We start from the raw sequence: 23,898 nt of genomic DNA on the forward strand, positions 1-23,898 counted from the left end.
AAAAGATTGACTCTGTATTGTAGCCTGCGAATCAGAAATCCGGGTAAAGAATTCTGTTAACCCGGGAGAAGGTGTTAGGCACTCCCGAATTCCGTGGTTCTAGCACGGTCGCTTAACAATTTATACTTGGCCTAATTATCTGACTTATTACACGTTTTAAACTTATTGTGTATTTTTAGCTTTTATAACCGCTTTTAGCTTGATTATTTGTAATTATAGAATTGCCTTGAAACGAATCACGCGTACGTATATTCGTTTTATTTTTGCATGTAAGGAATCATGTCACGCGTACGTGTACATAATTAATAACACTTTTGGCGCGTCAAAATCATGTCACGCGAACGTGTCCACGATTAATAACGCTTTTGTCTATTTATTAAGAAATATTTGGTTGAAGTTGCGCGAACGCATCCCTTAAGTCACTTTTTAGAATCAAATTCGCAATTATGTTACGCGAAACGTATACGTAATCACAACACTAGTCTAAATCGAGCCTAAAGCAAACTACGAGTGTTCACTTTTTAGAAATTGTAATCGTGTCACGCGAACGTGTACACAATTGAATTAATAACATTTTATAATTACTAAAATTGTGTCGCCCAAAGTTGCACGAACGCATACTTTGACTTATATTTGGAAATCATAATTACGTCACGCGAACATCGAAAATCCTACTGATTGCCTATCTGGGTGTTGGCGGCCTAAGCATGTCCCTAGCAATAAGCAACAAAGTATAGTAATAAAACGTTTCAAATCCAAATTGTCACTCACGCTTAAATCTAATCCTTCTGTTGAAGCCTATAGTTTATAAAATACTAAAAATTGCAACTGATGGTTAATAAAGGAAAGCAAAAAGAACATTTTAATGCTCGATATGCTTCTGCTAGGATGAGAATTGCTAACTAGCATTCAAATAGTCCTTTTAGCATTTAAAGTTGAAGAAAGAGATTAAATGTATCATTTGCTTGATTTAACAAAAATGGCATACGAACAAAAATAAAAAATAAAAAAAATACATGTACTAGTATTTTGTCTACAGACAAATCAATTCTAGAAAGGGGAAAACATGTGTATACTGGTTTTACCTAAAGCCGCAATTCTTTTCATTTTTGAGTTTACCAACAAAGACTAACTCTTAACCCAAACAAAATCAAAATCTATATAAACACTCACACACCATTTAAATACAAAATTGTTGGATCAATTCTGTCCATGAGTCTTTTAACCAAGATAAAAGTTCAACCACAAATCTATATAGCTCAATATTCACTATTGTTGACATTGCTAATTTTTATTCAATATAAGATCTCATTGAGATTTCATACAACTAAAATAAGATTAACTTCAACCATAGACTCAATTAACAATTAACAACAACAAAAAAAACAATCAAATTAGATGAACAACATCAACCAAACAACTAAAATTTCATTCATAACAGTCCCAACACACAAGTATTTGAGAAGGAGTTCATCTAATCTAGAATTAAAATAACAAAAACCAAAGTTCAAGCATCTTCCTAAAATATACGGCATAAGTCATGACTGAATACAATAATGTCCAGGTAATCAAACTAATTTAGACAAGAAAACACATGAATAGATCATTCAAATCAGAGGCCATTTATTCACTATCTAAATCAACTACATAGCTTCCCTTTACATCTCATATGCTACTCAAATACTGAAGCATACCTGGAAAATGAGAGGAAGTAAGAAATGTGAGATCAGTAGCCAAGCAGCAGTAGCCACAGCTATGAAACAGTGCCCAGAACCAATCAAACAGTAACCAAACAGCAGAATTTAGAATAGAGCTTTCAGAACTCCCAAATTCAGATCATTTCTCAACTCAAGTGCAGAATGTAAAGCTTTTAGAGATTTTGGCTCATTAAAAAGATAAAAAGACCCACTTAATACAGAATTTGATCAATTTTTATCAAGCAAAAGTGCTGGAAATCAGTGCAGTTTCAGAACTCCAGCCGTTTTTGGTTTTCTGGATTTTCTATCTCTTAAAGTCTCTGAGCTCTCCTTGATCTATTTTTGTACTCTATCTCTCTGTATTCTTAAGCTCTCTTTCTGTATCTTTTTTCTGTCTCCTTCCCTCTTAGAATCTCTCTCTTAGAATGTTTTTCTTTTTTGTATTCAATTCCAGTATTTTCCGAATCCCCCCCCCCCCCTTGTCTCTGATTTTCAGCTCCCTTAAATGGGCATTCAATTAGTGCATTTTTCACTACCAATTCAACTTTTCATTTCTTTAATCATCTACTTAATTGTCCACTCAATTAGTGCTTTTAGTTATTTCGATAATGCAAATAATACCCTGCCATTATTAGAAGTTTCTTAATTAGTGACCACTTGCATAAACTTATACTAATCAGTTGATTATTATACACATTCAACCAAATTATTGAACTAATCCCAGTTATTCTGCCTAAGTGATTAAACGAGATACCATTTCAAAGTTTTCTGATATCCTAATTATACGAAACACATCCACAAAACCAATCTAAATAAATAAACAGTGAACAGAAATAGTTTATACCAGAGTACTGATCGAATTTTTATTGACCAGGAAAAGAAAAAGAGATGACGAAGATGAATATCAGAATAAAACTAATGTAAATAAACAAAGACTAAGAGAGAACTCACCGGACAAGCTCGAACTTGGGTTTGGCTTTGATACTGTGACTCACCCCAAACTGATGCTAATCATTTGTTCTTTATCAAGAACAAATGAACAACATCGATTTTGTAGTGAGTCGACCTTCTAATCACAAAAACTAGAGGCTTAGATCGATGCATGTCATCATACTCAACGGAAACTGATTTTGAACTTTTAGGTTCGAACTTAGATTTAAAATTCGAGGAGTTCTGGTCAGATTCGAAGGAAACCATTGATGGATTTGGTATGAGGGAGTTATGAGGGTTGTGTGGTGTTAATTTGGGAGTGATTGGGGTAACCTAGGGTTTGGGTTTCAAAATTCGATCGAAGATTCGACGAGTTTGGCTGTGATTCGAAGGAAACGGTTTGGGGATTTGGGATGGGGAGATGAAGGAGAATCGATGGTGTTAATTTGGGGCTGTTTGGGCCACCGGAACCGCCGTGAGGCGATTTCCTGTGGGCGGACGAGGGCGGTGTGCGGTGGTGCATGTTCTTGGTCTCTGAAGAGACGAGTGGGGGTGGGGGGGTGTTTGGTATATTAAATTAGTCAGTTAATTTGGGCCGTTGGATGATGGGAATCCAATGGCCCCGATTAACTTTCTGATGAAATGGGGTCGTTGTGTGTAGTAACTAGGTGGTCCGGGTATGGGAATGGGTCGGGTTGTAGGGAAGGTTTGGGACCGTCCGATCAAATGAAATTGACGGCCCTGATCAAAACGTGTCCAAACGACGTCATTTGGTTCTGGTAGGGGTGGACCGGGTAGGGAATGGGTTGGGCTGGCCTGGGGATCAGGTCTGGCTGGGTAATTGTTTGGGCTTGGGGATCTTTTGGCCCAGATTTAATCTCCTCTATTTTATTAACTCTTTTTTTCTTTTCTTTTCTTCTTTTTCTTTCAAAAATTTAAAACTAAAATCCTAATTAAATTATAAAACACCAAATAAACTTAAAAATACTAATTAACTCTAACTAATAATTATCACAAATAATTAAATGCCAAATTAAAAGAAAATCACACAATTTGACTAAAATTACAAAAATATGTTATTATTTTTTGAATTTTCATTTTTGTAAAACACCTAATTATTAATTAATTCCAAAAAATATAAAAATCAAATCTTAAATGCAAATGCTATATTTTTGTATTTTTAATGCATTAATAAAATTAAACATGCACACAAATATATGCAAACAATCAGGAAAATCGCACAATAATTCCTAAAATAACACATAATTAAAGACAAGACCTAATTTTTGGAATTATTTTGGAGTAATTTGTATGAGGCAAAAATTACGTGCTCACAATGATAATAATCCATCTACCTTTTTGGGTTACTCTAGCCCCAATTAGATCTTGTTATCCCCTTCTTCTCTTAAACTATATCTGTCAACTCCCATAGGGCAAATAGAGATGGGCGTGGCCAATTGTACATACCTCTGTTACTGTTGAATGTCACTCAGAATACATATATTTCTCTGTCTGACTTGTAAAAACTCAAAACCTTCACTAACTTGTACCTCGTAACCTTTTTCAAGTTGCTTCTTTTACTTATTGAAACTTGTATCCACCTCCTGATTCTCTCGTCTCTCTTTACCATATGGGTGGATAGATATTCATGCCTTAGGGCTCCTTAGCAAGAAGCTCACATATCTTAGTACACACATGATCTGCTGAAGACCTTACATTTACTCATCATAAGCATGATGCAAAATCGAGTTCCATTGACTCAACTCTTCCACGGCAAAATTTAATCTCTTACCAACTATCTGTTTGGATGAGGTATCATTGTGTTATGAATAAAATAGAATTTAGAAGTTGAATTCTTACAATTGAGCTCTACCACACGATCTAGAGTAAGAAGAAAGAGTGACAGTCCTAAATGCCCTGCAACCTCCTGCTTATAAGTGTGGTGCACTACACACCCATAAACAAGACTCTACTAGACACGACTTGTAGACTCCCTAGGACAGAACTGCTCTGATACCACTTTGATCACGACCCAAACCGAATGGGCTGCGACGAGCACCCGATGCCTTATTCAACCGAGTACCAACGTAACATATCTTTCTTATCCTACTATCATGGGTAAATGAGCCAGAAAACTCATCATGAGATAACAAGAATGAAACATAAGGGAATATTCAACATATGACAACCCAACATGATATGCAAATTTATACATGTGACATACGGGCCTATAAGGCCAACATGACCATTTGTAAACTCAAAACATAGGCCGACAAGGCCATAAAAGTATCCATACACCTGACATCTGTCTACAAGCCTCCAAGAGTACCTAATATCATAAAGGTCGGGATAGGGCCCCGCCATACCAATCAATAAATATCCAAAGCATATTGACCAAATATGCAACTCCTGATCAAATGGAGTGCACCAACACCTTCCGCTGAGCTGATAACCTACTTGGAGGAATGTCAACCTATCTATCGGGACTTGCGAGCATGAAATGTAGCGTCCCCAGGCAAAAGGGACGTCAGTACGAATAAAGTACCGAGTATGTAAGGAATGGAAGCATAAACAAGAACAATAATGTAAAGAGAGATAGAGGAGATACAACCTGTAACATATGAGTGCCTCTAGGGGCTACTGACATGAAATGCATAATACATATATATACATAAACTTTAAAAATATAAGCCTTTGTGGGCATCATCATCATCATATCGTACCCGGCCTCAAAGAGGACTCGGTAAAAACGTACCCGACCATCATAAGGCTCGGTAGAATCGTACCCGACCACGTGAAGCGTACCCGACCATCATAAGGTTCGGTAGAATCGTACCCGGTCACGTGGAGCTCGGTAAACCCAACTGATCAGTGGTTGCACAATAGGTTCCGTACCCAACCGACTATAGCGCGGCTCGGTAGAGTAAAATAGATACTATATATAATGCATGCTAGACTCATGGAATCATCTTCTAAACCTTTTGGAGTGACTTAAGAACATTATGGACATCCCTACCATCAATATAAACCTTAGTAGGATTTAAGGATCATACACACTTGTTTAGAATAATTTTATAAGGAAAGAACAACATGGACAACCTTAGTTGTTAGGAGTAGAGTCATTATGAAATAGCGTATCGTTTATGTTTATTTCATTTTAGATCATACCAAAAGAAAGAAGAAAGTGCCTTAACATACCTTGTATGTGTACTGCCCAACCTCAAGCTATGCAAATGTCACGACTCCTTAGTCTACAATAAGAGAAATGACACTATCGTTATCATTTAAGCGTCGTAACTATTATGTATCAACCACAACCTATTTTACAATGAAACGGACAGCACCTCCCCTATATATATGACTTCACACTAGTCAAAACAATCACAAACAGCCCAACATACCCCTATCACTTCATCCACAACACGATAACCATAATCGTGTCAAACAATCCGAAAATGTTACGACGAACGACCAACAAATAACCTTGCCATTATGTGGTGTTTCTCCACACCCTTCCTCCTCTAAACTTCATAAAAATAGTAGTAAAAGAGACAACCCAATACCAACACGAAACAGCCCACAAAACAGTCCCAAAAGTTCATCAACTCAACAATAATTTTTCAGTTTACTTAAACACGTTTCGACTTGTCTTTTCTTTCAAATTGAGAAACACAACCAAAAGTACATAATTATACCTCTTATCCAATAAACCAGCCATGAATTCAACTTAAAATAAGTTCACAACCAGCTAACCATTACACAAGAACAAACAACATACCATTCTTTCGAAACTAGCTAGGTCTATTTTTTACGATCAAGTTACAACTCGCAAACGCATAGATAATGGAAGGAGAAGCATAAAATTACCTTGTACTGAGTATAACCCATGAAACCTAGTCCTTCTTCATCAAAAATAAGTTCCTCAACATGGCTACAAGAAGGAGAAAGAGAAACTAGCAAGCTGTCCGGACTTTTCAGCACTAGAATCGCGTTGTAACACCCGGAATACCCTAGGGTTTGTGTGGGATTTTTGGGGAGGAGTTGCAGGGGCTTAGTTACATTTGACCTAATTTTAAGCACATTTATGAATGGAATTTGTGATGACCTTTTCCAGCTTTTGTTCCACAACTCGCTTGACTTCAAAACATAAACACCAACTATCATACGACTAAAATAACTCATATTATAATCTCCTTATAATGTTAATCACCCTAGTTTCACCCCAAAAGTACATGGTAAAACATTTCAACTTGTCGACTTTCGACGAAATTTATTTTCTTCAATTTGTTTAGCTTCTAAGCCTTCAAACTCTCTTGCTACTTGGTATCAATGATCTTAAATATTTGTAACCTCCACGTTAACATGATGAACTAACTTTGTAAACTTTGGAAAGATGATTCCATTTCTGAGCTTACATTAATTGACTTATGAAGTACTCTTACATACGAAAACATGGGTATAACATTTATCGCCACTAAAAGTGGTGCTTTATGTCGCCTGTTGAAGTGGTGACTTGCAGTGATCACTTTCTGTGGCAATATTTGTAGTCACCACCAAATATATTTTCGGGCGCATTTGTTTGCTATTTGTGGCGATCTCTGTCGCCACAAAGCTACTAATAAAACACTAAAATTAAAGATTCAGCGAAATAACATGCATTCATCAACTTGTTCCAATCGAAACCCTAAATTCTGACATTAAGCAGCAATTAAGCGAAAGACCGACAGAAAGAGAAATTCCCAGCTACGAGATGCGGTACAGAAACATATTTTATGGTGTATTATACAAATCTTGGATTAGATTGCAAAGCTTCGGAAAAGATGGATTGAGAGGGTGTTTGGCTTATAAGCACCTTTTGGCTTATCTATGTATTTGGTAAACACCCAAAATGGTTATAAGCCAAGTGCTTATAAGCTAAGATCAGCCATAAGTCATAAGCTGGTCACCCCAACTTATGACTTTTCAACTTATAAATACTTTTAGTTTGACCATCTTTAATAATATTTTCTAATTCACAAAATGGGTTTACCAATATTAAATTCTTGACTTTGTCTTCCTTCTTCTTTTCTTTATAAAGATATTTTTAATTTATAATCTAATGGAAAAAATTTAAGGGTATTTTAATTATTTTTACAAAAGATTAACTTATCAGTACTTTTTAGTCAAACACGTCAACTGCTCGGGCTCTTAGTACGTGCAATTGACGGACGAAACTGAAACTTAAACTGAAGCTGAAGCTACGGTGTTTCACTGATGACGATGGAATTTGGGTGTGAGGTTTTTGATCTTTTGTTTGATTAATTTTACCTCATCGTGTGTTTTAAAAAATGAATTAGAAAAACAAATAAAGATAAGTAGGAGGGAGATGGAGAAGAATACGGAGGTAGTTTTAAAAAAATAAAGGGCCCGTAGATTTAGCCACGTTTTCTTATACGCACCGAATCTTATATTTTACGTTTGGAGTAGCCGCTATTAAAGTTTAGCTAACTTTTTAAGGGATCGTTTTGTTTGAATACGGTTTATGCCGGGATAAGTTATGATAAGATAAGTTAGGGATTAGTTATGCTAAGATTATTTTTTTTATTCACTGTTTGATATGTTGTATTAAAAATGATAATTGCATAATTTCTAAGAAGAAAGTATAAGTTATTCCGGTGCTAATTATCCCATCCTATATAAGATATAAGTTATTCCGGTCTTAATTTTAATTCCGGAATAATTTATACTTGGTTTACTAACCAAACAAAATATTAAGGCGCTATTAAATTTTTATACCAATATTATACCTTCTTATACATCGTACCAAATGGCCCCTAAATGCAGTAGCAAAGCGGTCATCGATTTCCTCTTCATTACCACATATACTAACATTATAAATATGTATATTGGATGACAGGTCGGTCATAATTATTTGTGCTTTTTTATCCTTTAGTGCTTAAGTATCGTGATTAGGAAAATGCTAGAATTTTGAATTGCCTTATTCTTCTTTTTATAAACAAGCAAGTAGACATAAAATAAAATTTCTCAAATAAAGGAGGACATATCCAGATCCGAAATAGGAAAACGCGCCATTTCCTGTCAATGAACTTTTGAATTAATCATATTATATTTTCCTAACCACGATTTCTGCGCATGCTTATAGAAATTAGTATATAATATGTCAAATTGTTATAAATAATCACTTTAAAAGGTTATATAATGATGGGGTTACTAGCGAGCTATAGTATGCATTTTAACACAAATTAAACGTTAATAGAAAATTAAGAAGGAGACGGCGAAAATGAGGAGAGGTTTGGTGATGCTCAGCTTGATGGTGGCTGCTGTTATACTTTGCAATCACCGGTCGGCTACGGCAGAAGAGGTATACTCATGATATAAAGTTTCGTTCTTTCCATGTTATATTCTTCAACCACAAATTATTGTTCCTTGCTTTAAAACTAAACAATATTTATTGTTTTTCTTCTCTTGTAACTGCTAGAACTAAAGTGAATTAAAACGATATATGCATGAAATCTGATGAATGAGCAACTCAATCCATCCCCCCCCCCCCCCCCCACACACACACCATAAAAACAGGGTTCTATTTATCTTGTTATTAAAAAAAGGTAGAAAAATTAAGCTTGGGAAATTTGCGTCAATTTTTTTTTTGGGTACATGATTTCCTTCTATTATTGGTTAACTGAAAGAAAGTTGTCACGGGACTCGTTGTTCTAAAAGTTCAATTACAGAATTACTTTAAAAATTCTATTTATAAACAGAAAATACTTATTTTGCACTTGTTGTTTTCACCCAATCATATTAACTTTGTTCAGTTAAGTGATAGATTGAAGCGCTTGACTATTTGACCGGGTACCTTTTACCTTCATACTTACTGAGTAACTTTGCCCTTTAACTTGGGCACTAATCGACTTTTGTATGAACTCTGTCCAAAAATTTCACTCACTTCTGCTTGGGAGCTGAGAATATATTATATACCGTCGAGTGGAAGAATATAGAACTGGAATATTCGATCGGCCACGAAGAACAATGAAATCAAAGAGCAATATGTTTGACTCAAAAGATATTAAATTTTTTTTGAACAAATAAGATGAAGGGGTAATCTTAGTTGAGAATAATAATCTCTAGAAAGAGCGATAGATAAAGAAAAGATAAGTCACGAGGTTTCTTTTCATTCATAAATAATAATGTCTCCAGAGTTTGGAATACCGGTTACAAGGTTATTATCCTCCTTTTATACTAAGAGAGAAATTCTTCTAAACTGTAAAAGACAAAATACAAAGAATATTCGAAGAATATTCCCAATGTTCCCTAATGGCCATACATTATCGCAAGGGTTGTCCAGTCTCTCGTTTGTCTTAGGGTCGTCTCCCTCGGGACGTCAATTCAAGGAGGCTCCGCCAATCGTCGATCGTGGTCGGTCAAATTTGGACCCATACACAATCTTTACTAGATTCAAAGATATATTTTTGTAAGAATTTAGCGTAATGGACCTAGTCTACCAATGTTAAAAGAATTGATTTTTCCCCCCTCATTTTTCCCAAAACTAACTCATATATATATATATATAGGGGTTTTGGTTAGTCCTCCTATGTGTTTTGTATTTTGTTGTTTATTTTTTCGAAAAATGTGAAAGAAATATGTATGTACAAATTAAATACGTATGTCATGCATTCAGTAATTTGATCAAAATATGTTTGGATGTGGATAATTTTAATTTGTCCTAAATTTTTTTGTATATATGGATATGTAAATTAAAGGAGCAGCAAGTGGAATTAGCAGAAGTGAGCAAGAGTAACACATGGCCATGGACACTATCTGTACCCAGCGAGAATAATGATGGTTGCCATGAAATCTTCAAATGCATGGTGTACCCAAATAGAAGCTGCATAACCGAATGTTGCAAGTCATACCCCTTCAGTCTTTTCCCAACCAAATTTTGCGTTTGCTGGTGGAGAGCCGAGCATGTGAATAAACGAGCTTTTACTGCTCTGCAAGAATATTGTGGCTTCAAGCAGTATGTTGTTTGTCCCCGTATGCAAGTTAGTTTTCTCCCTTCTTTACATAACGAGGTTAGTTTGTCTTTTTGAACAAAATCTAATGCGAAGATCGATCTGGCAGGAAATCAACATGCAGCAAGAGGTGGACGAAGCTATAAAGGCCATAGACAACAAGCTGAGTAGTCGTAGCAACCAGCTGATGCCGGATGCTTGTTGTGAAAAAGATAAACAAAAGATAAAGAGTTGCATGTTAAACACAACTTCCAGTGAACAATGTTGCCCAACATTCAGAGCAATGATTGGCGTTAACTGCAATTGCTACAATTACGCCCAGGATTTAGACAATCAACTTCTCATCGTAATTGAGAGTTTATGTGATGTCCCCAATCCATGCAACAAGAAAGCTCAAGTAATTGACTACTCCTCTTTTTCCTTCTTAATTCTTTTCATAAGTGTTTACTTCATTTTTTCGGCCAAAATACTTTTATTTTTCCTTGAAGAAACTCTTTTCTCCCGTTTTCTAACTAAAAAGTAATATGGGACCTGCAAGTTTATTCATGTTTATACTCACTAACTTTTGTAAAGTAGTCCTGAAAATCCAAAAATGCAATGATATATATGGAGTCATATCCTCTTTCAATAGTCCTAGTGGTATAAAACAACACATCCGTGTCTCAAAATTTCTTTTGTGAATGCTAGAGCATTCTATTAATTAGTTTCAGTTTGACAACAGGATGCATTGAACTTTTGCTAATTAAAATGTAGAAATTATATTTGCAAGTCTCCTTGCGTATTGACTGATGCATATGTTCTCTTATGGTTTCAGGTGATGTAGGATTCTGATATGGGGATGGAAGTAATGTAAAATAATGTGTACTTCATTTACTTCCTGTGAACTTTTAATTGGATGTAATATAACAGTCTCCCGTGGTTGTTCACTTCAATGTCATGCATGAGATGAATTTCCTTTAATGGCATGCTTAAGTTTTATAGCCACTTAGAATGTCATGGCATATTTAAGGTAGAATCTTCTCCAGCTCTTCTTTGCTGATATTCAAAAAAGTCCTTTAATAATTTGTGCCCATGCATACTTTTGTTACTAAACAGTGTCATTACTAGGATATAAGAGTGGGAAACGGTCGGGTGGGGTCGTATTTGGACGGATTGAAAATGGATAATTCAAAAACGGATAAATTATTTGATCGGTTCTTTTTTAACACGGATAAAACATGGGTTAACCGGCGGCTAACATAGATATCCATTTAATCTGTGACTTCTTGAATATGATCATTTTTTAGAGAATTACTAGTCTCCCAAACTTGAGGAACCTCCAAATTGAGTCTTTACAAGTGTAAAAGTTAAACGCATTATTAATTATCCATTGGTTATCTATTTTCTAAGTAGATAATATGGTTCGTATCTATATTTAACCCGTATTTAAAAAGCCTTATCTAACTCATTTTTAGTGGATAATATGGATTAATAACTATTTTTTAATCCATTTTGCCACCACTAGGATATATAGCATACAATGGTGTGTGAATGAATTGCAAACGCAGAATACCAATTGCATAAGAAAACAAAATGAGAACAGAATCTCAAAATTGAGAAGAAATAGAGCTGTGGAAGAAAATTATAGACTCGAAAGCTTTTGAGTTAAATGCTTTGATACCATGATGTAATTTGAGGAAGAAGAAGATAGAAGTGAGAGATAGGAGAGAAGAATTTTCATTGATCGATTATTGTGAAGGTATCCGGATACACATATAGAGTACAGGCTTAACTAACTCCTAGCTACTTACTTAACCACTTAACTAACCTATAGACAATGACATTTTTGTCCTCATATTAGTCCAACACTTCCCCTCAAATTAGGTGGTGTAAAAATGACAAACACACCTAACATGGAACTCAAGTATATATGATGAACCTTACTTAATCCTTTTGTTAGCAAGTCTGCTAGTTGATCATTTGTGAAATATATTTTGTGCTAACCAGTCCTTGTTGGATTTTCTGTTACAAAAGTGGCCATTTATTTCTATATGCTTAGTTCTCTTGTGGTATCATGATTGGCAGCTATTTGAATAACTGCTTTGCTATCAGTAAATATGTCAACTGGCAAGTTGACTTCAACATCAATCTCTTTCAGCATTCCTAGTAACCATGTTAATTCTGCCATAGTTGCAGCTAAGCTCATGTATTCTGCCTCTACTGAGCTTCTAGAAATAGTAGTTTGTTTTTTGGATTTCCAGGACACTAAGGAGTTGCCCACCTTGATTAGAAAACCAGTAACTGGGCAAGATGCTTAGTCTGCATCACAATATGTAGTGAGAGTGTTGCTGTGATGACTAGATATATAGTAGAATACCTTGTCCTGTGCTATTTTAAACATACTTTATAATTCTTAAGGCTGCTTCCATATGAAAATTTCTTGGTTGCTGAAGGAATTGGCTTAGAGTCTGAAGTCCAAATGATATGTCTGGTCTGGTTACAGTCAAGTATAGAAGTTTCCCTATTAATCTCTGATAGGCAGCTTGATCAACAGTAGGATTTGCTTCTAATTTGTCATCCTTCCAAATATGTTCATCATACTGTTTAGTTATAAGTTTCACATTTATATCAATTGGTGTAGCTGTTGGTTTAGATGTTGTTAATCCCACTTCTGCAATAAGTTCTAATGCATATTTTCTGTCAAGATTCGGAAATTCCACCTTCGGGATCGTGATGACGCCTAATATTTCACTTGCTAGGCAAGCCAACGTTAGACTAGTTTATCCATTTTTAATATTTCAGATTAAATAGTAATAAAGAAACCGAAATAATTGAAATAAATCTAAAGTAAACTGCAGAAAGACATAACAACTAAAATATCTAAATACAACCTTGAATCTGGTGTCATAAGTGCACGAGCTACTAGAATAATACAAATAAAGGTCTGAATGAAAGTAAAGCCATCTGGAAGAAAATACACAGCTAAGATAAAGTAGAAGGGGACTTCAGGTGTCACGATCCAAATCCTAACCTGTCGTGATGGCGTCGATCGATAGTACTAGGCAAGCTGACATTTCCAAAATACTTCCAATATTTAACAGAAAATGAATCAAGAAATTTTAAATGAGCAAAGTATTCATAAACAAGGGTAAAACCCAAAACACAAGTGCGGAAAATAGCTCCAATATAGGGGTGTCACTGAGCCCATGCGCATTTATACATCATTAGTCTAGAGGTAAAGTGTCTATCCAAGTCTGAATCTAAGTACAATGGTAGAAAAAGATAAGGAAGGAGAAACAAGAACTGCGAACGCTAGGCAGCTACCTCGATATCTCCAACGGTCAGCTATGTGAAATATCAACACCCTCCGCATCCAGAAACTCCTGGATCTGCACACGAAGTTCAGGATGTAGCGTGAGTACAACTAACTCAGTAAGTAATTATAATAAATAAGGAATTGAAAGATAGTGACGAGCTACACAGTTATAATTCATTTTCAGTAGTCTCAACAAGGAAAATAGACATGCTTCCCAAATCCAGCAAATTTAGTCAAATCAGTTTATTCGTGCCAAGTTCAAGTAAAACCGGATAAAAATATCTTTCAGAAGGTTTCAAAATAGTGATATAAGGCAACTATGTGCAACAACAATGAAATCATATACAACCTCTCATGGCAATAATAACTCAGTCCTCCCATTCACTCCAGTCTCATAGTCACTCATTCTTCACGGTCACTCAGCACTCGACACTCGCAATGTACATATTCCGGAGGGGCTCATTTAGCCAAGCGCTATATCAAGCCAATCATGGCATAAATCAATAAAACATGTTGCGGCATGCAACCCAATCCCATAAATATCCTTACAATCAGGCTCTCGACCTCACTCAGTCATCAACCTCTCAAGTCTCTCGGGCTGTCAGAAATCAAGAAAATCAGCCCAAACAACAACAATATGATGTATCAATAAGAATAATAGAGACTGGGATAAGATATGCGAGTAAAAACTGAGACAGAGTATAAATAACATTTAGCAGGTAATTCAACATGTAACACGGCATTTGTTGGTCCCAACAGTACCAACACATAGCCTAAACATGGTCTCTAACATGATTCATAGTCAAATTTCTATAACACATGAAGAGCATATAGCTAACAACAAGTTTATTCAACTTTTCCGTTTCACGGAATGGACCAAGTCACAATTCCCACGGTGCACGCCTACTCGCCCGTCACCTAGCATATGCGTTACCTCCAAAACAATCACATAACACAAAATCCGGGGTTTCATACCCCCAGGACAAGATTTAGAACTGTTACTTACCTGAATCCTTGCAAGTCGACCTCCAAATGTTCCGAATCTAGCCATAAACAGTACAATGCAATCAATACGGGCTAAAGAAATCAATTTCACAAGAAAAATACGAAATAATAAGCAGAATCCAAAATCGGCTCAAACCCAGCCCCCGGGCTCACATCTCGAAATCTGACAAAAGTCATAAAATCCGAAAGCCCATTCACGAGTCTAATCATACCAATTTTATTAAAATCCGAAACCAAATGGTCATTCAAATCCCCAAAATTAACTCCAAATCCCTAGCCTCAAACCCCCAAATTTTACCTAAAAAATACACTAACTAGGTGAAAAATCAGTGGAGAAACATAATTATTGAAGAAAACACAAGGAGCTTACCTTAAGAATCTCTTCAAAAACCCTCTCAAAAACCTCTAAAATTTGAGCTCAAAGTGTTAGAAATGGTGAAACATTTCGGGACCTCGTATTTATATGTTTTGCCCAGGTCTTCCGCAGCTATGGCCCAAATCCCGCTCATGTGGGCTCGCTTCTGCGAGGAGAATCCGCTTCTAGGGAAACCACTAAACCCCAACTACCTTCGCTCCTACGACCACTGGTCCGCATCTACGAGATCGCAGGTGCGGGAAAATCATATCACCTGCGAAGCCTGCTAACTCCCATCACTTTCGCTTTTGCACTCCACCTGCCGCACCTGCGGTATTGCACCCCTCGCAAGTGCGATCACAACAGCGGAGTCCAAACTTCAGCAGTCCTTCAACATCTAACTTGGATCCGTTTGCCAGCCAAAATCAGCCCAAGGCCTCGGGACCACAACCAAACATACCAACACGTCTTAAAATATCATACGAACTTAGTCGAATCCTCAAATCATCTCAAACAACATCAAAACACAAATTGCGCACGGATTCAAGCCTAATGAACTTTGAAATTTCCAAATTCTACAAACAACGCTGAAACCTATCAAATTACGTCCGATTGGCCTTGGATTTTGCATACAAGTCATAAATGACACCACGAACCTACTCCAACTTTCGGAAATTCAACCACCCCGATATCAAAAAGTCCACTCCCGGTCAAAATTCCTGAAATTCTAACTTTTGCCATTTCAAGCCTAATTCTACTGTGGACCTCCAAATCACAATCCAGACACGTTCCTAAGTCCAAAATCACCCAATGAACCTAACGGAACCATCCAAATTCAAATCCGAGGTCGTTTACACATAAGTTGACATCCAGCCAACTATTTCAACTTAAGCTTTCAATTATAAGACTAAGTGTTTCAATTCACTCTGAAATCACTCCGGACCCGAACCAACCAACCCGGTAAGTCATTTAACAGTTGTAAAATACAAAAAGAGCAAAAAATGAGGGAACAGGTCTACAATTCTGGAAACAATCAACCGGGCCGTTGCATGAGGGCTACAAATGCCGAGAAGCTTTACCTCAAGTCTCCGTACTAGTAGTCAACCCGAGCAATCTACTGACCGCCGCTGGGACTAACTCCAAAATCTGCACAAGTAGTATAGAGTATAGTATGTGTACAACCGACCCCATATACTCTGTAAGTGCCGAGCCTAACCTCGACGAAGTAGTGAAATAAGGACATGAAATGAAAATACAGAAACAAAATAAGGCAGTTAACTCATGAAAATAACTCAATACTCAAAGAAAACTAGTAAATACCAGATAAACCAATCTTTAGAGTCTCGTACGAAAGTACCGAAGCCAACACAATACAATATGGAATAGAAAACATATAAATTGTTGCGGCGCGCAACCCGATCCCACCACACAACACTATCCTCCCTTATTCCACCATAAAAATATCAATAATAATAAGTAAATATATGTTGCTGCGCACAACCCGATCCCACCATATAATCAGAGTCAATATAATAATTCACTCTTATTTCACCATATCAATCCATCCTTATTTCACCTATTGCGGCGCGCAACCCAATCCCACGGTATCAATATAAATCCTCCCTTATTTCACCTAATCAATCCACCCTTATTTCACCTATTGCGGCGTGCAACTCGATCTCACTGTACTGATATAAATAAATCAATAAGTGCAATCACTTTAACAACACAAATCACAAGAATCTCTACGGTTAATGAATATCAGAGCTACAAATAAAGAAGCAATCTCGTACCAAATCATGAAAGGCTACCATTAATACTGAGCAACAAGGCAAGTCAAATATATGACAATTAACGGATACAAGGTAGACAATTAAGGCAAGTATCAATTAAGCATCGGAGCATGAAAGAAATTAACATTTATAATGCAAGAATAATAAATGACAAGTAGCAAGTTAAGGCATAGGAAGTAATTAAGGTAAGTAACAACCAAGACATGGAACGCTATAATTAATGAAATACGGTTAGACATGGAAACAAATAATTGACGGTGTATAGACACTCGTCACCTCGCATATACGCCAGTACTCATGAAATTCACATAGCACATAGCTCAAGAGTTCTTAATTCCCTCAAATCAAGGTTAGATCCAACACTTACCTCACTCCGCAATCAACTCAAAATTCAACCACGGCCTTGCCTTTCGAACGAGCCTCCAAAACCAATTCTAGCAAATTACTAACTAAACGATTCAAAAAAAACTTTAGAAACCATTAGTGAATGAAAGAGGTTCAATTTAGATCATTATTGAAAAAGTCAACAAAAGTCAACCCTGAGCTTGACTATGAAATTTAATTCAAAATCTGACCTCAATACGAGGTCTAAATCCCAATTTTATAAAAATCTCGAATTCTACCCAAATTCCCAATTTCTACCATGGAGATCCTGGATTTCATGTTGAAATCTTATGAAATGTAATGGGTATTTAATGGAATATTGCCTGTAAGGTGTTATCTTGGCGCCTGTAAGGTGTTTAGGGTTGAGAATTTAATGGAATTTTCCCCTCTTTTACCCGGATGCAGTTATCGCAATTGCGACACATAGTTCGCAATTGCGATCAACCCTTCGCAAATGTGAAGAAGTCACTGAGCCTGTTGTCATCATAGATCCGACAATTTGTTCGCAATTGCAAACACCAGCTTCCGCAATTGCGCACTTTCACTTCGCAAATACGAAGCCTGCTCTAATATTGCCGAGTCGCAATTGCGTCTCTTCGATCGCAAATGCGATCACTGTTTAGTCCGCAAATGCAAACTTTTCCTCGCAATTGTGAGTCCTGCCCACCCATCCCATGCTCACAAATGTAAAGTGTCATTCGCAAAAGTGCGGCTTGCATTGCGAGCCAGACCTAGAAATGCGAGATCTGCAGTTCAGTACCACATGAAAACTTGCACCAACTATAATTCTAAGTCAAAAACCACTCTGAAGCCTATCTGTAATTAATCCGAGCCCTCGGGGCACCAAACCAAAATGCACACAAGTCAAAAAACATCATACGAACTCGCTCGCACGATCAAAACACCAAAATAACACCTAGAACTACGAAGCAGACACCTAAATGAATGAAATTTTCAATGGAACTTAAAAACATGCAACTTTTCAACTGGACGTCCGAATCACATCAAATTAACTCTGTTTTGCACTAAATTTTGCGGACAAGTCATAAATACTGAAATGAACTTATAAAAAGTTTTGAAACTAGAATCAGGACCTAGTAGCGACATAGTCAAACTACGATCAAACTTGGAATTTCTTTAAACCTTTAAACGTCTAATTTTCAATAAATGGCAATAATTCAAGGCTATGGACTTTTTGAATTCGATTCTGGGCATCCTCCCAAGTCCCAAATCGTGATACAGACCAGCCGATACTATCAAAACACTGATCCAGGTCTATTTGCTCAAAATATTAATCAAAGTCAACTCAAATGAATTTTAAAGCACGATTTCACATTTCTGTCAATTTTTTTCTTAAAAACCTGGAAAAAGATACGGACTATGCACACAAATCGAGGAAGGATAAACGGAGCTAATTGAGATTTTGAAACACAAAATTGAGGGTTAAAACTATAAATAACCTATCAGGTCATCACATTCTCCACCTCTAAAACAAATATTCGGCCTAGAGCGAACATATTAAAGTAGCTGAACTAGTGAAAGGTGTGGATATCTACTCTGCATGTCCGACTCGAACTCCCAAGTGGCTGCTTCGATCAACTGACCTCTCCACTGCACTTGAACCGAAGGATAACTTTTAGACCTAAACTTCCAAACCTGCCGGTCTAAAATAACCACCGGCTCCTCCTCATAAGTCAAATCCTTGTCCTATTGGACTGAGCTGAAATCTAACATATGGGATAGATCACTGTGATACTTCCGAAGCATGGACACATGGAACAAAAGATGGACTTCTGATAAACTGGGTGGTAATACGAGCTTGTAGGCCACCTCACCCACTCTCTCAAGAATCTCAAAGGGTTCGATATATCTAGGGCTCAACTTGCCATTCTTTCCGAACATCATCACACCCTTCATGAGTGAATCCCGGAGCAATACCCTCTCTCCGACCATGGGTGCAACATCACAACCTCTACGATCGATATAACTCTTCTGCCTAGACTGAGCGGTGCGAAGTCAATCCTGAATAATCTGACCTAATCTAAGGCATCTCATACCAAATCTATACCGAACAATCGAACCTCCCCTAGCTCGAACCATCCAGTTGGAAAATGGCACTGCCTCCCATATAATGCCTCATAGGGAGCCATCTGAATGTTCAACTGGTAGCTATTGTTGTAGGCAAACTCCATAAACGCCAAGAACTGATCCCAAGAACCCCCGAAATCCATAAGTGCGAAGTATATCCTCCAATATCTAAATAGTGCACTCGGACTGTCCGTCTGTCTGGGAATGAAATATTATGCTCAACTCAACCTGCGTGCCCAACTCACACTATACAACCCTTCAAAAGTGTAAGGTGAACTGCATACCTTGATCAGAAATGATAGACACAGGCACATAGTGAAGATAGACGATCTCGCATATGTAGATCTCAGCTAACCACTCTAAAGAATAGGTAACTACCACTGGAATGAAATGTGCTTACTTGGTCAACCTGTCCACAATAGCCCATACTGTGTCGAACTTCTTTTAAGTCCGTGGGATTCCAACAACAAAATCCATAGTGATATGCTCTTACTTCCACTTAGGAATCTCTAACTTCTAAAGCAAACCCCTAGGTCTCTGATGTTCGTACTTTACTTGCTGACAATTTAGACACCGAGCTACATATGCAACTATATCCTTCTTCATTTTCCTCCATCAATAATGCTCTCGCAAGTCCTGATACATCTTGGCGGCACCTAGCTGAATAGAATACCGAGAACTATGGGCCTCCTCAAGGATCAACTCACAAAGCCCATCTATATTTGGTACATAAATACGACCTTGCATCCTCAAAACCCTATCATCTCCAACAGTAACCTGCTTGGCACCACCGTGCCGCACTGTGTCCCTAAGGACAAGCAAATGGGGATCATTATACTGATGCTCTCTGATGCGCTCATACAAGAAAGACTGAGCGACTGTGCAAGCTAAAACACGATTGGGCCCTTAAACATCTAACCTAGCAAACTGATTAGCCAAAGACTAAACAGCTGCTGCAAGAGGTCTCTCACCAACTGGGATATACGCAAGGCTACTCATACTCACTGCCTTTATACTCAAGGCATCGGCCACCGTGTTGACCTTCCCAAGATGAAACAAAATGGTGATATCATAGTCTTTCAACAGCTCCAACCACCTTCTCTGCCTCAAGTTGAGATCCTTTTGCTTGAACAAGTACTGTAGACTTTAATGATCCGTGAATACCTCACATGACATGCCGTAAAGATGGTGCCTCCAAATCTTCAACGTTTGAATAATGGCTGCTAACTCTAAGTCATGAACATGATAGTTCTTCTGATGAACCTTCAACTGACGTGACACATATGCAATCACCCTGCTATTTTATATCAATACTGCACCGAGCCCAATACGATGCATCACAATACACTATGTAAGGTCTTGAGACCGGTGAGCAATACCAACATTGGCACCTTAGTCAAAGTAGTCTTGAGCTTCTGAAAGCTCAACTCACACTCGTCTGACCATCTGAACGGGGCACCCTTCTGGGTCAATCTTGTCAATAGGGCTGCTATAGATAAAACCCTCCATGAACTAGCGATAATAACCTGCCAAACCCATGAAACTCCGGATCTATGTAGCTGAAGTAAGTCTAGGCCAGTTCTGAACTGCCTTAATCTTCTTAGGATCCACTTTCATGCCCTCTACCGATACAACATGTCCCAAAAAGGCAACTGAGTCAAACCAAAACTCACACTTTGAAAACTTGGCATATAACTGACTATCTCTTAGAGTCTGAAGTACAATCCGAAGATGCTGCTCATGCTCCTCTCGACTGCGGGAGTAGATCAAGATATCATCAATGAATAAAATCACAAAAAATTTAAGTAGGGCTTGAACACCCCGTTCATCAAATCCATAAATGCTACTGGGGCATTTGTCAACCCAAATAACATTACTAGGAACTCATAATGCCCAAACTGAGTCCGAAAAGCCGTCTTAGGGACATCAGATGCCCTATTCCTCAATTGATGGTAGCCAAACCTCAAATCAATCTTCAAAAATACTTTGGCACCCTGAAGCTGATCAAATAAGTCATCAATCCTCGACAACGGATACTTGTTCTTGATAGTGACTTTTTTCAACTGCCGATAGTCTATACACATCCTCATTGACCCATCCTTGAGGAAGGCAAAAAAGAGTTAATCGAGGTTTTAAAATACAGATGTGAGGGTTAAAACTATAAATGGAATATTGGGTCATCACATTTTCTCTAATAAGTAACAACACCTTGACAGGATCTAGCAAACTCTAACCCCAAAAAGTTAAAAGATCATCAATTCCTTAACTCTCTGAGATTTTTCATTTTGAAAATATTTTGTATAGAATTCTTGGTGTCTTGAATCAATTCCAAATTGTCACCAGTAAGTAACATGTCATCAACATATATTAAAACCAATACCATACCTTCAGTTGTCATTTTCATATATAAGAAATGATGAAATTGACTTTGCTTGAATTGTAACTTTACAAGAGCTTCAGATAGTTTCACATTGCATTGTCTTGGGGCTTGCTTTAATTCATACAAGGATTTGGTAAGTCTGCATACCGTCTTCTCCCCCTGACTTCTAAATCCTTGAGGTAGATCCATATAAATTTCATCAAGTAAATCACCTTGTAGAAAGGAAATATATACATCCATTTGTTGTATATATCATTGTTTAGCAGCTACCAATGCCAATATTGTTCTAATAATTACCATTTTCACCACAAATGAAAATATTTCTTAATAATCAATGCCTTCTTGTTGGCTATAACATTTGGATACAAGTCTAGCCTTAAACCTTTCTATCTCCCCTAAAGCTTGATATTTTATTTTGTATATCCATTTGTAGCCTATAAGTTTCTTTCCTTCAGGTAATGCAACTAATTTCCAGGTGTTATTGCTTTCTAAAGCCTTTATTTCTTCTTTCATTGCTGATATCCACCTAAGATCTTTACTAGCCTCAGCATATGTAGCAGGTCCAGTAGTAGAAGAAAAAACTACAACAAAGGCTTGATATTTTGGAGATAGGTGATCATACCCTATGTATTTATTCATAGCATAAGGCACCTCTTGGTGAATATTCAATGACACAAAATCTTTCATCTATGCTGGCAGTTGTGTATCTCTGTTAGATTTTCTGACTGGAAGTTGTTGTGGATTGGATTGACTTCTACCCAATATTCCAGTTGACACATTTTGAGTAAACTGTTGTGCTTGTATTTCTCCTTCAGTAGGCATCTGATGATCAATGAAAACATTGTTTTGCTGAATATAATAGTGTTCTTTTATGTTATCAACTACTGGTATTTGAGTTATTGTTAGTGCTTCTGTGTTATCTACATTAGTGTGATTGTTAGTCTGCTGACCTGCATTAGCTTCAAACATAATGTTAGTATCATCTATATAAGGCCCTGTAGATGGTGTAGTATCTACAAATAGAGGTGTCAAGAAGGAAGTGCTCTTCTGAATGGAAAGATGTCTTCTCTGAATATGACATCTCTATTGACAAAAAATGATCTATTTTCTAGATCATATAGTATATAGCCTTTGTGCACTTCTAAATATCCCATATGGACAAACTTCTTTGATCTAGGAATCAACTTGGCTTGTTCTTGTACAATTTTTGTAAAGTGCAAACACCTTAACACTCTTAAATATTTCAGTGAAGGTTTTCTGTTATGTAACCTTTCATAAGGAGATATTCAATCACTTAACTAGGTAGTTTGTTAATCAAATATACTGCAGCAAGAATGTAGTGACCCATGAATCTGATAGGAATGTGTGCTTGCAGTCTTATAGCTCTTGTTACTTCTAAAATATGTTTGTATTTTCTTTCAGCTACCCCATTCTGTTGAGGGGTGTAAGCACAAGTTCTTTGATGTATCATTCCAATTATTTAAATAAGTCTGCACAATTAGAATTCACAAATTTTGTGCCATTATCTGTTCTGATAACCTTGATAGTTTTATTACTGAGTCTGACAAAGCTGAAGAAATGTTGTAAACACAGGTAAACATCTAACTTTTGTTTAAGCGGGAAAATCTAAGTCATTCTATTGTAATCATCCACTATAGTTAGAAAGTACTTGTTGCCATCAAAAGTAGCTACTATATATGGACCCAATAGGTCTACATGAATCATATCAAAACAACAATACTTTTGATACTACTAGATAAAAATTGAAGTCTAGTTTGCTTAGCACAAAGATAGATTGTACATTTATCTACTTTGTCCTTAATATTCTGTAGGCTAACAGGAATTATTCTCTTAAGTACTAGTATAGATACACGTCCAAATCTTTGATACCATAACTCCACATTGATTTTGTTAGCTTCACTCATTGCCAGTTCCTTAGCAGCACATACAACTCTATTATTG

General features: G+C 36.9%; 2 protein-coding genes across 2 annotated transcripts; one reads left to right on the top strand and one right to left on the bottom strand.

Moving 5' to 3' along the window:
* Positions 1-8,829: 8,829 nt before the first annotated feature.
* On the top strand, positions 8,830-11,601 carry LOC107761735 (uncharacterized). Its single transcript, XM_075217373.1, has 4 exons — positions 8,830-8,988; positions 10,385-10,666; positions 10,746-11,033; positions 11,451-11,601. The coding sequence occupies exons 1-4, from the start codon at positions 8,908-8,910 to the stop codon at positions 11,457-11,459; spliced, it is 660 nt and encodes a 219-aa protein (XP_075073474.1). The 5' UTR covers positions 8,830-8,907; the 3' UTR covers positions 11,460-11,601.
* Positions 11,602-12,662: 1,061 nt separating this feature from the next.
* Positions 12,663-22,623, bottom strand: LOC142162191 (uncharacterized). The gene is made up of 3 exons (XM_075218513.1): positions 22,303-22,623; positions 13,019-13,215; positions 12,663-12,843 (listed from the first exon to the last, which is right to left on the bottom strand). The coding sequence occupies exons 1-3, from the start codon at positions 22,621-22,623 to the stop codon at positions 12,663-12,665; spliced, it is 699 nt and encodes a 232-aa protein (XP_075074614.1).
* Positions 22,624-23,898: the final 1,275 nt, after the last annotated feature.

Source organism: Nicotiana tabacum, chromosome 7 (assembly GCF_000715075.1).
Source record: "Nicotiana tabacum cultivar K326 chromosome 7, ASM71507v2, whole genome shotgun sequence".
Lineage (NCBI taxonomy): Eukaryota > Viridiplantae > Streptophyta > Magnoliopsida > Solanales > Solanaceae > Nicotiana > Nicotiana tabacum.

Coding starts and splice junctions, on each gene's coding strand:
- LOC107761735 (XM_075217373.1), top strand. CDS start 8,908: ATGAGGAGAGGTTTGGTGATGCTCAGCTTGATGGTGGCTGCTGTTATA. Junction 8,989..10,384: donor GGTCGGCTACGGCAGAAGAG/GTATACTCATGA, acceptor TGTAAATTAAAG/GAGCAGCAAGTGGAATTAGC. Junction 10,667..10,745: donor TTGTTTGTCCCCGTATGCAA/GTTAGTTTTCTC, acceptor TCGATCTGGCAG/GAAATCAACATGCAGCAAGA.
- LOC142162191 (XM_075218513.1), bottom strand. CDS start 22,623: ATGAAAGATTTTGTGTCATTGAATATTCACCAAGAGGTGCCTTATGCT. Junction 13,216..22,302: donor AAAGGTTTAAGGCTAGACTT/GTATCCAAATGT, acceptor ATAACTAAACAG/TATGATGAACATATTTGGAA. Junction 12,844..13,018: donor GCAGCCTTAAGAATTATAAA/GTATGTTTAAAA, acceptor TACTATTTCTAG/AAGCTCAGTAGAGGCAGAAT.